Here is a 16662-nt window from a genome sequence, read left to right as displayed (position 1 = left end):
AGTTGACGTTATTATTTTAACTTATACCAGACAGTGTAACAATTCCTGCCACAGGAGTCTCTTTCAGACACAGGGACACAGGAGAGTAGAGACACATACCTCTGGGAGCCAGAAAGTCGTGCATCCTTCACAGGAGACCTGCTGACTTCCATCTACAAGCAGTGTGTGTGGTCCTCACACACTGCCCTCTGAACACTGAGAGTGAGGCAAAATTAGAAAAAAGTAGATTTCTCATCATTGTGTCACTTAAAGTTTGAACAGGAAATTCTTACACTTGGGCAATTTTAAGATGGTTCATCTCATACATACCTCCAGAATATAGGAGACTGTGAGCTTCCAGAGTGTGGTTTAGTTTGTGCATTTGTAAGTGCCCCAGAGAAGTCACTTGTATATTCCCAAAGATTTCTGGGACAAAAAAAAGTTGCCCACCCTACTCTTAACTTACCTCCACCTTAAAATATACAAACACTGAAAATTTAGGCCTTGTTAAGAGGATCTTAGGTGTTTTAGTCCTAATCTTGGACAGTGTTGTTAATGCTGGCATTACTTAAATTTATTTATACACTCCTCTCTCTTAATTATAATGGAAAAAGATAAAATCAAGTCTCATTAGCAATAGGTACTCAAAGATATTTGTCACTAATATTCTGAGGAATGACTTCATTTTCAACTTAGGATAACTATCACAAATATTAATGCCCAAACTTACCTCCTCAATCTCTCTGCCCTTGTTGTTTTTAAATGACTGCATTAAATTTGTTATTTGCATATAAGGAATTTATATTTCCCCTGATTAAAATAAGTGTCTCTGAGGAGGAGAAAACACTAAACAACATTGTACTATACTATAATGTAAGAGATTGAAATGTGAAATTGCTACTCATTTTATTATTCATTAATTCATACTCTAATCACAAATAGCTGTCTGTATTTTAATAGAAATATTTGTTGTAAATGACAAAAGCCAACTTGTTTTCTTCCTATGTATCACTGTAGTTATAACTATGTAGAAAGAAACAAATATAATTTTTAAAAATGTCATACAACCAAAATGGCGGAGGGAACAAAGAACAGTTTTGAAAACACAAGAGAAATGACACATGAGTCTCAGAAGAAATAAATCATTTAATGGGAGTCACCTAGGATGTATCAAATGGAAATCTTTTTATCAGTCTCATATTGTATCAAGAAAAGGGGAAATGCTTAACCATCATTGGGAAGTTATAATGGAAAGTACCATATGGTCCACCAACCCCACTTCTGGGTATATATCCAAAGAAAGACATAATTATTTTGAAGAAGTATCTGTATTCCCAAGTTCCTTGAAGCATTATTCACCATAATTAAGGTATGAAAGCAACCTAAGTGTGTTTAATAGATGAATGGATTAAAAGAAATTATACACACACACACAATGATATATCATTCAGCTATGAAAAAAGAAATTTCTCTCTTATGACCAGGATGAACCTGAAGGCATTTTGCTGAGTGAAATAAGTGAGATGAGGAAAGACTAATGCTGCAGGGTATCATTTACAGGTGAAATTTAAAAATAACAAATTCAGAGAACAGTGGTTGTCAGGGGCTTGGAGTAAGAATTTAAGGAGAAATTGGAAAAAGGTACAAACTCTCATTTGGAAGATAAAGAAGCCCAAGGACCTAATGTATCACACAGTGGCTACAGTCAGAAACACTGTATTGTATAATTGAAGTTCACTCAGACATGGATCTGAACTGTTCTTACCAAAAGGAAAAAAGGTAACAAATAAACAACAGATTGTAAAACTTTCAGTTGATATGCAACCCTGCTGCATATGAGAAATTCTAAAAGAAAATTCTACTAATTGGTAGTTACAAAATTGTCATGAGGATGTAAAGGATAGGAAATATAGTTAATAATATTCAAATTATCACATAAAGTACACAGTAGGGACTAGACTTACTAGGGATCACTTCATAAGTTATATAAGGGTCTGACCACTATGTTGTATGCCTGAAACTACTCTACAATGCTATTGGGTATCAACTGTAATTGAAATATAAAAATTAAAGTAAAATTGTATTTGCAAAAATAAAGACATTCTGTAATGTGGCTTGATCTCATTGTGTAGGTGCAATTTTTGAAACCCCATGAACAACATCATTACTTATTACCTGTTATATTCTGAAAATAATTGAGGTCAGAAAATCATGGGATGAAAAGTATGGTCTTTAAACCATGCAATTCATTAACACAAAAGAACAGAAAAGCTGTCCTATATGGTTGGTTCTCTTTTCATTTTAATGCTGTTTTCTTTAGTCATGCAGGAGCTTCTTATTTTGATGAGATCTTATTTGTTTATTCTTTCCCATATGTCCTTTGCTCTAGAGGACATATCAGTGAAAATGTTGCTTCGTGGAATATCTGAGATTTTTCTGCCTTTATTCTCCTGTAGGACTTTAATGATGTCATGACTTATATTTAAATCTTTTATCCACCTTGAATTTATTTTTGTGTATGGTGTAAGTTGGTGCTCAAGTTTCATTTTTTGCATGTAGCTGTCCAGCTCTTTCAACACCATTTATTGAAGAGACTATTTTAGCCCCATTTTATGCTGCTGCCCCCTTTGTCAAATATTAATTGACCATAGAGACTTGGGTTTATTTCTGGGCTCTCTATTCTCTTCCATTGGTCCATGTGCCTGTTTTTATGCCAATACCAGGCTGTTTTGATTACAGTGGCCTTGTAATCCAGTTTGGTATCAGGTATTGTGATCCCTCCTACTTTGCTCTTTTTTCTCAAAATTGCTGCAGATATTCAGGGTCACTTAGAGTTCCATATAAATTTTTAAACTGTTTGTTCTCTATCTGTGAAATATGCCATTGGTACTTTAATAGGTATTGCATTGAAACTATAAATTGCTTTGGGTTGTATGGACATTTTGATGATGTTAATTCTTGCAATCCATGAACATGGTATATGTTTCCAATTGTTTGTGTCTTCCTTAATTTCTTTCTTTAGTGTTGTGTAGTTTTCTGAGTACAAGTCTTGTAAACATCTTTGCCAATGATACCTCAGACAAGGGTTTGATCTCCAACTTATATAAAGAACTCACAAGACTCTGCTCTAAAAAGACAAGCAACCCATTAAAAATGGGCAAAGGACTTGAACAGACACTTCTCTGAGGAGTACATACAGAGGTTCCAGAGACATATGAAAAGATGTTCAGTATTGCTAGCCATCAGAGAGATGCAACTTAAAACCACACGGGACACCACTGCACACCAGTCAGAATGGCCATCATAAACAAAGCAACAAACAACAAATGTTGGAGAGGTTGTGGAGAAAAGGGAACCCTACTGCACTGTTGGTAGGAATGCAGCCTGGTGTAGCCACTATGGAAAACAGTATGGAATTTCTTCAGAAAACTAAAAATGGATCTGCCTTTTGACAGAGCAATTCCATTACTAGGATTATATCGTAAGACCCCAGAAACACGCATCCAAAAGAACCTATGTACCCCAATGTTCATAGCAGCACAATTTACAATAGCCAAGTGTTGGAAGCAACCCAAGTGCCCATCAGTAAATGAATGGATCAAGAAACTGTGGTACATTTACACAATGGAATTCTACATAGCAGAAAAAAAGAAGGAGCTGCTACCCTTTGCAACAGCATGGATGGAACTGGAGAGCATTATGCTAAGTGAAATAAGCCAGGTGGCGAAAGACAAATACTATATGGTCTCACAATTAAATAGGCACCTAATCAACAAAACGAACAAGCAAGCAAAATATAACCAAAGTCACTGAAATTGAGAACAGGCTAACAGTGATCAGAGGCAAGCGGGGAGGGGATTGTAGGGGAAAAGGGTGAAGGGATTGCAGGAACTATTACAAAGGACACATGGGCAATAACAAGGGGGGGGGTTGAAACAAGGTGCAAAACGGACTTTTATGCATTTTAATCATGATTAGATTAACAAATAATTACTTTGATAAATAGTAAAATTTATCTAAATTCCACCTTTATTTGTTTATTTCAAAATAAAGAAAGTTACTGGAGCAAAAAAAATTAATATTCTAAGCTCCAAATTTATATGCATTGCACTTTCTGAGATCATGGCAGCAGATCCTACAATCTCTTCTCCAGTCAGCTCACTTGACCTTTTGTCAGTGAAGGGCACTGGGAGAAAGGACTCCTCTTCCTGGTTTCATGCTGTTTTCTCTCCTTTGGCTCCAGTGCTGTGGCTGACATCTGCATGCATGCAGGAAGTTCTTGTGGTAGTCACCTTCTAGCAAGTCTCTGGTACTAGTGACAGCCAGAGCTCCCCTTCCCCAGCCTGGGCCTGCTGACACTTGTCAGAGAAGTTGTCCTACTTGTCAGTCACAGTATGAGATCCATCCTCACCCACATCAGCCTGTGGACTGGGACCTGCTCACTCCTAGAGCCATCCAGTGAATGTGTCTGCTGGAGAGTTTTCTGTATTGACACTGTCTGGCAGAAAGTCTGAAACCTAGTACTGTGCGGAGCTGACAAACAGCTGAACTTTGACACAGTTGGGTCGGGTGAGACGCATCTGCACAGCAGAGGTGACTGGTCAGATCTCCTGTCTATCTATCTCTTCCTGTATGCCTTGTCCCTATTAGCATCAGGTGGTGAGATTTTTGGACACCTGTGCTTTATAACAGAAAACCTTGCCTCTGAGCATGATGCCTCTGATTCTGCATGAAATGGCTTGCTGACCACAAACTAGAAGCCCCTAATAATCATAATGCTGCCCACTCCCACCACCTGGAAAATTAAGGATAGATTTAAACTATAGGCAGACTAGCTGCCAGAACGCTGTAGGAGGCCTTTGATATGAATGTCTAGGGAGTCACCATTCAAAAGCTCAAGATTTATTAGAACCATTGCCTTTCCCATGCCCTGGGCAGGAGCGGTTATTGATGGGACCAGGTAAATAGAAGAGGAAGAAGTTTTCATTTAAATATAATAATCTTAGTACATGGAAATATAATATCCCCCCCAGATATGTAGTTAACAGATCTAGATAAAAAATCATTTACCTAATTTAGACAATCTAATTTCTATAAACAATAACTAATTTTTAAATCACTCCTTATACCCCTTTGATTTTGACCAATCTATAGAAATTTAGTAGATATTTAATTATAATCAGCATTAGAAAGTTTGTGCTCATAGAGATCATTGGCTATCTGATTAATGACCATCTTGTTTAAAGTAACCTTTGTTTAATATGGTCGATCTTTGGGACTTCCTGTACTTTTTGGTTATTTCTTTGTTTAACATGATTGATCTGTAAAACCTTCTGTACTTTCCGAAGTTATTTCTATGGTAACCGTTTTTGTTTTAATAACCATATTATGTATTGAATATTGTGTAACCTCCCCTATAAAAATAAAGATTGATTTTTCTTGGTGAGTCAGTCAGGTCTAGAGAGCCTGGCTGTCCTCTGGCACCACATCTGGTGTCTGTCTCTTTGCCTTAGCTGTGCATCCTTCAGGGACTCTGAGACCCTGCTGTAGAGGATACTGGCCTGCAGTATCCATCTGGACTGCGGATATTCGTCTAAACACGCTAAAAACATACACAGAGACAACCAGGTCCTGTGGGTGAAGAGGAACAGAAGGGCCACTCCTCACATGGGAGTGCCTTTGGCCACCTTCTCTCCTGGAGGACACCGCTTGGCCACTCCTCACATGGGGAGAGCACCCTGTTCCCCCTCCAGAGAGGCTTTTTATTGGTATCATATGAAATAAGAATTCAGGTAAAAGCTCCTTACTCATTGCTAGGAAGTAGGGATCAAACAATAGATAACAAGGAAGTCTGAGGACCTATTTTGAGTCAGGGTCAAAGAGCTATAAAACTTGAAAGAACAAACTTACTTCTTCCTTGGACCCTTATCATTCAACTGAGAGCATTCTAAACAAAGCAGGTTCACAGGATCTTACATATTCTTTCTTAGGCCTGATCACCCAGGGAACTTGCCCTTTTCAGCACATAGCTGCACCACCCTGTCATTGTTTCAGGCTTAGGTGGAGCAAGGGAACTAAGGCAGCCAAGGGATAAGGACATTTTCTTCTAGACAAAGAGGACTCAGGCTATATCATAGCTGAGGAGCAAGGGTCCATTACCCCCTTTTGCTGTAGCCCCCAAAGTCCTTCCTTGGGGGCCTCCCATGTGATTGTGCCTATCTTAGATCATTCCCCCCTTGGTGAATCTTACCCATCATTGGCTAGCAACCAAGCTTTGGGGTTCAGTTATGAATGAAGCAGCAGAAGCAGTGCTCCTGCCAGGGAGATAAGCTTTTGTCTCCTTGCTGGTTTACAGTCCAAGGCCACTCCCTCAGTCTTAGCCTTGGCGGGGGTTACAGCTTCCAATACCAGGCAAGGCGGTTCCCAGTGCCCAGCTGAGGCTGGACCCCAGCACTGTACTGAGGAGGAAGCCCTGGGTATCATATAATCCTTCCATTTGGTAATCTTCTTTGATTAACCCTACAGTACATTTTGTAATGTTCTTCTACTCTTCTCTGCAGGCTATGCCCCCCAAATACTTAATAATTCATTAAATCATCCGTGATTTCTCTCTTCTGACTCAACTGCCATACATACCTTGTTATCCTGGTATGTTCAGTCCTCATTTTCAATATTCAAAGGCTAGGAAAATTATATTCAAGATATGTCTATAATTATTCATGTTACTGTAGACTTAGATATAACAACACTTAATATTATAATTCATAATTTATACTTGATATATTTAATAAGTAACAAAAGATTTAAAAATGTTTAATAGGTATCTGGATATATATTTTAAAGATTAACATAAATATAGATTTTAAAACAATTCTCCAATACCAAGGATAAAGGATAAGAAAAACTACGGACTTTAAGTGACCACGGTGTGTCAGTATAGACTCATTCTCAGTAACAAATGTCCCACTCTGCTGAGTGATGCTGATAATGGGGTTGCTCTGCATCCAGGTGGACAGGGGGAACATGGGAAATGTCAGTGCCTTCCTTTCATTTTTCTGGTGAAACCGTAACTGGTCTGAAAATAATTTCTTAAAAATCAGTTTTACAAAAATAATTGCAGCATTCTGAAGAAGCTAGAAATTTGTTCTGTAGGGATGATGAGAGTAACATTATACCAAATTTAGGTAAGCTAATACGACTGGTGCTTACAAATATACTTAGTGTTTACTAAACAGGATTCAGAACGGAATATGTGTGCCTTAAAATTTCCAGTTACACAATTCTTGTCCAACTCTGAAGTTTTTGAAAACCTGAAATGCAGAGATAAGAAATTATTAATCTGGTGATATATGTTAACATTTTAATAAATAAACTATTCACAGTAATAGTTTCATAGTAAATCTTAATATTTCTTAAACTTTTCTAAAAAAACACTTAAATATTTTTTCACATACTGTGTACACATTGCTTTTTATTTCTAAGATTAGTTCCTGATTTGAAAGCATGAAGGAATAAATATGTGAGTTCTAAAGAAACTTACAGTTCAGGAGAGAGAGTTGTGCCAGTTGTCCACGCCCAAGAATTAGTATTATTTCTCTGGGACAATCCAATCCATGGAACTATTTCAAATATGTTCAAAAACTTCTATGAGAAAACAAATTTTATAAAAAATTAAGTAAAAGCTGGTATATTAATCTGTATTTGTAAAAACAAATCAAGTTCACTCATAGTTAGAGGAGGAGGTGACGTCTATATAAACTGTACAGCCCATCAACATCTGATGGCATTAGTGAATAAGCAATCAGTCACATCCTGAGATCTAGGACTTGTTGGTCACCCCACCCAGCTGGTCCAGCATATCCAACATGCAAAGATCACACGACCTTGTGTAGAAAAATAAAGGACTCTGAATCAATGCGGAACACATTAAGAATCACCTGACTGGAGACAACAGCTGCACAAGAAGCAACCATATTAAAGCCAACTGGTCAAAGGAACATAGAAGTCCATGGAACAGTCTGTATCTCTTCCCATCACCCTCAGTGAACAGTGTGAAAGAAAAACACAGGTTAATTTTTAGTGGCTGAATTCACAACATAACTGATCAACTCTCCAAAGGCCAGCAGCTGAGAGAGGGAAAGAGTGCTTTGCATGAGTGGGGAGCCTGTGCCAGAGCATCTGGTGGAATTCCTGAGGAGAGCTCAAAAAAAGGAATCCTGTGTTCTGGAAAAGCCAAACTCACTCTCAAGGTCAAGTGCAGGATGAGGGAATTACAGAGGATGACCTCCATCTCATTCATCAGAGAGACTTCTTTTAGGCAACTTGAAGCTGATATTATGGATATTGATAAACTTTTTAAAGATCTGGGAATGAAAATTCATGAGCAATGAGGTGTAATCACATAGAAGCCAAGTTGAAAGTGCAGGGGTGCATGTGCAACAAGCCAACCAGCACCCGTCAAGGGCAGTAGAATATGAGAAAGAGAACCATTCATGTCGCTGTGAAATGCACAAGACTTCAAAGAAAACTACAAATCTACAACTGCACTAGTATGGGAGATTAAAACAAAAGTCTAAACCTTTATATTATATTTTATTTATTTTTTAACATTTGTATTTATTTTTAGAGAAAGAGGAAGAGAGGGAGAAAGGGAAACATCAATTAGCTGCCTCTCCTGTGCTGGATCCCTGACTCATCCTGCAAAAACACAGGCACGTGCTCTGACTGAGAATCCAACCAGTGACATTTCCCTTTACAGAGCCATGCCCCTGGAGCCTCACCAGTCAGGGCAACCTTTATATTTGTAATGAATGTATTATAAGGCTTTTGCCCATGGTCTTTATTTGTATGTTTTGAATTTTGGTGCAGATTTCGTTAATGTTAAACAATGAGAATGATTTTGGACACTAATAAATTGGCCTTAGAAAAATGTAACACTGATATTTTCAGAGAACACATTTTGAAGAGTGACTTTTTAAAATTTGTTTTTTGCCTACAGTTCTCATTCAATATTGTTTTGGACCTGTGTATACTTTGAGAGATGAGCACCCCAATTGACCTGGGGCCCATCTAACACTGACACCACACATATTTATTAGGATATTGTTGACTATATTCTCCATGTTGTGTCTGCATTGCAGTGACTGTTTTCAGAACTGATCATTTAAAAAAACAACTTTTTGATAAAAGTTTGAAAATGCACAAGCTTTTGAGCTATATGTAATATTCAGACATAGATAATCATTTTTAACATTCTTCATTTTAAAAGGAATTACATGTATGCCAATTAATTCACTTCCCTTTTTAAATCAATGTTGTTGCTTATTACTTTATTTTTATTTATTTGAAAGAGAGAGAGAGAGCAATCAGTTAGTCCACTTAGTGTGGCATTCCTTGGCAGCTTCTTGTATGTGCATGATGGGGCATCAACCAGCACCCTGACTGGTTTTGGATGATGTTATAAGCAGCTGACCTACCTGGAATGGGCCTATGTCAATGTTGTTTTAACATTCTAATCAGAATATAGAAAGATAATTAAATAGGTTATAGTTTGTATTTTATGAGACTTCAAATGGAATCAAATAAAATATTAAGTAACTAAATTGTGTATTTGCAACCTATCTAAAGATGATTTCAGAAATGAAAAACCAAGTATAGTTAATTTTTTCTAGGCTATAGTGATTCACTTTATAATATAGTTTTATATATTGGACACATTAAGAAAATGTATTAGAATGATTAGGTGAATGGACAAACATTGCAATTTTACATCTCTGAAATTTGATCAAAGATTAAAAATAATGTGAGTATTTATTATTGGAAAAAGAAGCTAGAGATTCCAGTGAAAATAGAGCAAATTTGTAGCCTTCATGTCTAAGACTGCTCCCATGAACCCCCTGATCCCCATCTCAGTTCCTGAGTAAGAAACTCAATTTTCACTGTTTGGGGAGTGCAAAAACATCACTGGTGTTGCCACAGGAGAAGTCTGATTAGCTATGGAAGGTGTGGTTAAACTGCCCACTCTTTCTTCAGGCCAAAGGCTGAATTTACTAGACTAAAAGTGAGGAAGACCATCCTTTTTCTAGTCTGTGTCAAGCACAGTGCCAGCCATAAATATAGCAGGTAGGTACTCAATGTGAGAGCACAGTACAAGAGATGATATTAACTCCCTACATGTACTTGGTTGATGGGTAAAAAGTTTGACTGTGTAGAAGAAACAAAGATGATACAATAAAAAAATGTAACTCAAAGTTATTTGAGAATGGATTTTAAAATTATGAGTACTGCCTTACAAACACATACACACACAAGTACAACAAGTAGCAGAGGGTGGAGCCATACTGACTTGAGGTATTTGAAAACATTTTAAAAAATCCTTGGGTGCCAAGTAAGCTATGCAGGCCCAAGGGGAATCCCAATAATTGAGCCTAAAAGTAAAATAATAATAAGAATTTTTAAAAAATGAGTAAGCACACTTCAAAAGAGATGATTCTACAGTAATAGTTTACTGAAGTTACAAAAGTATAAATCTAATAAGCATGTAGGAGGACACATGTTTATTATACTATGTTATTGACAATGTGAATTTACCCAAATTTTAAAACGGTGCAAAGAAACTAAATAATATCTTCCAAACTCAGGGGGATAAATCAATCATACAAAATAATTTTCACTGGGATAAGATGTTGGATTTGTTTTCCAAATATTTAATAGTAATTATTATAAATAAATATTTATCTAAAATGTATTTTAAAAACTATGTTCCAAAAACTCTATGGAAATATGATGAAATATTTCCCTAATTATGACAGGACAATTAAGGAAATAAAAACTGTATGAATGAACAAAACAAAATTACCAGTTGAAAAATCATTATCTACATTATAATATTCAATACATTTAAATAAATATTGAGATGTAGAAGAAAGAATTGATGAAATAAAGTTGGACTGATAGAAATGATTAATTCCTGAAGGTAGAGAGAGAGAGAAAAATTAACAGAGCCTCTAAAAACCTTTAGAACTTTATAAGTAAAACCAACATCATTGTAATTATTGCCTGAGAATAGAGACAGAAAAACACCAAATAATAATTTTGAGACACAATGAATGATCATCTTCTTAAATTTTATGTTAAAATATATAGACCCACATATATAAAGTTGTTTATGGAGAAAAGATCATCTGCTATAAATTATGCCATATCAACTAGGTAATGATGCAGAAAAGTACAAACTTCACCTCTACCACACAGCATCACAAACACAGCATTTCAAAAATATACATTCTCAAAGTATTATAGACCTAAATGTAAAAACCCATCAATGAAAAATGATAAACTAAAAAGAATAAGCAGTGGATTATCTTCCTGAATTTTGACTAACTTGTGAAATATGTCCAAAATAATCACCAACACCCAAAACGAGATATTGGACTATAGTAGCTTTGATAAGTTCTGGTCATTAAAACACTCCATTATGAGAAGAAAAATGTAATTAACATTCAAGAAATCCATTTGCATCTTACACATTCACAAAAGAGTCACATTCAAAGTATAACTACTTCTAAGAAGGAAAATTACAGGTAACATACAGGAGAAATGCTCAAGAGACATGAATGGACACTTCTCATTCTCATAGTACAGACATTCGTAATGAATGGTGCTCTGAGAAATATGTTCAATTAATCAGTATGAGGAAAATACCTATCAATGTCATAATGATGCTTTTGTATAATGATTAGAGCTCATGGCATTAAAATTTCTGGCAGTACTAAGCTTTGAATCACAAAACTACTGGATATAATGTGTATTTATATAACATAGAAATTGGGATAATTTACATACACATATATTTACACATACACATACCCTGCAATTATAATCTGATACAAAAAGGCAATACATTTTAATTATATACATATAGCATTATAACAATTATATTTATAAATTATTATTATATTATTATAAACATAGAATTTATAGTATATCACTTTATATATGTGGTGTTGTAGATAAGTTATTTTTAATATGTTTTAAATATTATATATTGTTTGGAAAAAAGACATATGCAAGGGTTTTTATTAAATAACTATTCATAACCACATATTGTAAACATCTCTATTGAGTAGAATAGATTAAAGAATGGCTGGTATATACCATATAACAGTGAGAATTAAAAAACTTCAGGTACTACATTCAATGATGTGGATTAATTGAAAAAAATCATGAGGGATTCAATGGAGACATGTAAAATGCATAATGAATTATTCCAATTACATAAAATTCAAAATTGAGCAAAAATAATTTGTAATATAAAATCTCAGAACATTGGTTAAGTGAGGAGAGAGGAGAATTTATGAGAGAGTTCACATGAGTGGGCTGGCAACACCTATTTCATGACCAATTTCAGTCTGTAACATGCACAAGCACATCTATAGTATCCATGACGCATGGTAAAATTAAGTAGCAAAGTTTACTTTAGGAAAGGAGCATTTATAGAAGCCTGATTGTCCATGAAAACCAAGAATTGTAAATTATCAAATGTGCATTAATGGCATGAAATATAAATAAAATATTACAGAGTCAAACAAAATATTAAAAATTTTACAATACATTTGAGATAGATACAAAAATATGAATGAAGTCTATAAAATATAACATAAAATACTCTTTTAAATAAAATGTTGGAAACACTAAAAATCTTACCATTTCTTCTTCATTATCTATATAGAGCAGGTTAGAGCTCTTAGAAGCGCAGGCCATCAAACTCTCATTCCATGTTTTTCCTTCAGTGCTGATGTAATAGCAGTTGCTGGAATATGTGAACCACTCTGGTGGACATCGACCACAATGAATTGCTGCGAAAATATTATGTATTGTTATCCAAGAACAAAATGAATTTTAAAATGAAAATTAATTTCAATATTTGCATAGGTAAGGACAAATTAGAGCACAGTATATGTATATACCCCTACAGACTGGTATATGTAATGCATAATAAACTCATACACAGTCACACACACTCACAGAGAAGGGCCAAGCTCTCACTCCCTAGTTCATGTGCCCATATTAAGCAAATACACAAAATAAAAATATCCACTTTCTATATGTCCTGAACGTGAGTGAAAAAAAAACACATTTTTACAATACCAAAATTTTCTTCCAACCAATTGACGAGTCTGATGAAATTAAATGAATATTTCTTCATATTGTTGCATAAGAAATATACTCTTCTATACTCATTATTTATGTACATTTACTGCCCAGTATTATAATTTATGTTCCCCCTGTCTCCCCCCAAAAAAGAACCTATAAATTTTGACTGTGTTAGACAAAAGGTAGGAAATGTATTAATATCAGTACATAGAAATAATTGTGTACCTTTCTGGTTCCCAGTTGTCTGGTTCCCTCTCTTGTTCTCTATCTGGCTCCCTGTTAAAATAATATACAACTTACATTATGTACAAGAAAGAAGAACTATTCTGCACCAGTATTGCATTAGCTAGAAAAAGAAGTAATGATTATAAAAAATTAATGTTGATCTATATAAATCAAAATACTTTTGTTTCTTACTTTGAAATGTGGTATATTGTCTAGGATTAAAATAACCTCCAATAAAATTGATCCTATCAAGAAAATTAATTAAGCTATGATAATTTGGGAGAAAATATTTCAGAAGCCTTGAGAACCAAACTTCAGCAACTCTTACACTGTTTGGATTCGTCAATTTGAAGAATTTATTTCTTTTTCTCAATAAAGTGTCCTAAAGCACACCTTGAATTATAAGACAAGAATATATGTGGATATATAGGAGATATGTATATACTACTTTTGAAATTTTTATTTATTATTTATTGTTTATATATTTATTGTTGTTCAAGTGCAGTTGTCTCCATTTTCACGCCACCTCAGCCCCCGTCCCCACCTCCCACTATCAAATTTACCCCCTTTGTCTTTGTGCATGTGTCCTTTAAACATGTTCCTTGATAAACCTTCCCATATTTTCCCCCATTATCCCTCTCCCCTCTAGTGACTGTCAGTTTGTTTTTTAACTCAATGTTACTCATTACATTTTGCTTGCTTGTTTGTTTTGTTGATTAGGTTGCACTTATGGGTGAGATCGTATGGTATTTGTCCTTCACATCCTGGTTTATTTCACCTATCATAACGCTCTCCAGATCCATCCATCCTGTTGCAAAGGATAGATCTTTCTTTCTTTCGGCTGCATAGTATTCCATTTTATAAATGTACCACAGTTTTGTTTTGTTTTGTTTTGTTTTTCACCCACTCATTTACTGGTAGTGTTAGGTTACTTCCAGCACTTGGCTATTGTGAATTGTGCTTCTGTGAACATTTTGGAAAATATATTTGCCAATGACACCTTGAAAAAAGGTTTAATCTCCAAAGTATATAAAGAACTCAATGACTCCACTCCAGGACAACACACAACCCAATTAAAAAATAGACAAAGGACTTAAATATGCTACTTTTCTAAATAATGCAGATGTTTATACTTTGGACAAATTTAGAATAACAAATTTGCACTTACTCTAAAGGCCTACTTTAAAATGAAAGTTCTATTCTATAATATTATGAAATGTTTGGAGCCACTGATGAACACAAAAGTGAAGAGTTTCATATAATCTTACAATGATTTACTTACAGAGAATAACAGCTCTTGTTACCACAGTGGTCATTAGGACAAGGCAGATGACTCCTAGGATCCCAGCAATAAGCTTCTCTGGAGGTGACAGAGATGCTGCAGGGAGGGAAATGGAAACACTGAGAAAGGAGGGATGGAGACAATTGTTTGGACAGTTTACACACAGAGAATCATGTACATAAACTTGGACACCAAACCTGTATCTACCGCCATAATCTTCCTCTCAGAATATACCACTGCATTTTCACTAAATATAATGCTTTACAAGTTACTGGTAAAGACTGCAACTTACAAAAATATCTGAATAAAATTAGTCCTCAGCTTTTATCTGAGAATAACATATGCCAACTTCAAGTCCTGATCCTTAAGATGAAAAAAATATGCGAGCGTATCCTCTTCCCTTTCCATCATGTCTGCACCCAGCTGCACATCCTAGAACAGTTATACTGTGTCTGTTGAATGTGTTACCTCTGCAGTGGTCATTCTTGTCACTCCCTCGAAGACTCTGAGAAGCATTTTGAAGATTTAACTGTGCATAGGTTAGTTCCTGCTCAGTTCCTGGAGTGGAGCCGTTAGTGCCCTTAGGTTTCATGTGCTGTCTCTTTGCATCCTTAACCAGATTCAGTTCTGTGTAGGTTACTCTGTGGTCACTCATGTCTGCAGCTGAGTGCTGGCTGAGACTGTGCTCTACACCATGTGTGCTTACGAATAACTGACACACACACTGAAGAGATCCCTCACAGTGACACTGGGCGGGGTGGAGGGTGAGTATTGGGCTCATTTCCCAGTTGAAGAATCTAAATTTCTGGTTGTAAATTCCTTACACCTTTAAACAAGTGCCTCAGGTAGATACAATATTTGAAATATTCTACATTTTACAATGTATTATTAGTTTGAGCAATAAAAAGCTGTATGTTAGTGATGAATAAAATAGTTTCATAATATCTTTATTTATTTATAGTCTGATTTCACAAAAATATTTTAACACCATTACAAGGCTAGTATTAAAAATAAAATGCAATATTAGAAAAAAGAGACACAACATTTATGATATATTTGAAATTGAATAATGATTAAAAACTAAGTGCCCTCAAGATGGGGCACTATTCGTGTTGGCATGTCTAGTAAATTTCTGAACTAAATTTTTATTTAGTGACATACATTTATTCATTAAAGAGGATGAGTTGTTATCAAATGATCTTGTATTTTGAATGATAAATTATTGCAAATATAATGATTCACATGTTAAAAATCTTTGTTATGCTAAACTTATTAAGACCTAAACAATATTGACAACAAAACCACAACAGTGAAAATTTCAAAGTACTTATTTGACACAAGAAATTGACAATTAAGGGCAAAGATATAAAAGTATACAATGAGAAATAAATGCGTGTAGATCATTTATATTACAACACTGTTGTTTCAAACATCCAGACAGTTCCCATGCATGTTAAACTCAGGGCACCTTCAGTTGTGTGAGCCATAGTTATGAATCAGATGGTGTAACTTAATGATTTAGTCAATGGGTTCAGTGGCCAGTGAGTTCTAAAATTAATTCTGGCTTTGAAATTTACAACATATGATCTTTACAAAGCTACTTAGTTGACCTACAACTTAGTTTACTAATATAAAATGGGAATAAAAACATGTAGACAAATACATGTAAAGCATTTAATATTTAACCATTTTAAGCTCCCAATAATATTATAATTATCCTAAATATAATTTGAACATATTTTTATGTTATTTCTGATTCACACCAGTTCCATGCTGTGCTTAATTCATTAGGCAAAGTGTCTATCAGTGTGGTTTATTTCCCAGCAATGGTGCCTCAATTTCTAAAAAGTCTTTTGCTTGTTTACTATTAAGCTTCAATTAGAATTCTATGAGAGTACTTCATCCTGATTTTTATTGAAAGCCAACTACATTTATTTAACCTAATAAAGTATATAAAATACTATGTTTGACCTCCATAATTAATATAATTTATTCAAAAAACCTTTTTAAAGTCTGGGCTA

General features: G+C 35.0%; 1 protein-coding gene and 1 pseudogene across 1 annotated transcript; one reads left to right on the top strand and one right to left on the bottom strand.

Moving 5' to 3' along the window:
- Positions 1-5436: 5436 nt before the first annotated feature.
- Positions 5437-15296, bottom strand: LOC123820370 (NKG2-A/NKG2-B type II integral membrane protein-like). The gene is made up of 5 exons (XM_045841060.1): positions 15110-15296; positions 14642-14737; positions 12685-12836; positions 7520-7623; positions 5437-5581 (listed from the first exon to the last, which is right to left on the bottom strand). The coding sequence occupies exons 1-5, from the start codon at positions 15294-15296 to the stop codon at positions 5437-5439; spliced, it is 684 nt and encodes a 227-aa protein (XP_045697016.1).
- On the top strand, positions 7760-8529 carry LOC123820368 (annotated as a pseudogene).
- Positions 15297-16662: the final 1366 nt, after the last annotated feature.

This window comes from Phyllostomus hastatus, unplaced genomic scaffold (genome assembly GCF_019186645.2).
Source record: "Phyllostomus hastatus isolate PE091 unplaced genomic scaffold, TTU_PhHast_1.1 phas_contig_347, whole genome shotgun sequence".
NCBI classification, from domain to species: Eukaryota; Metazoa; Chordata; class Mammalia; order Chiroptera; family Phyllostomidae; genus Phyllostomus; species Phyllostomus hastatus.
This window is presented reverse-complemented; position numbering and strand designations above follow the sequence as displayed.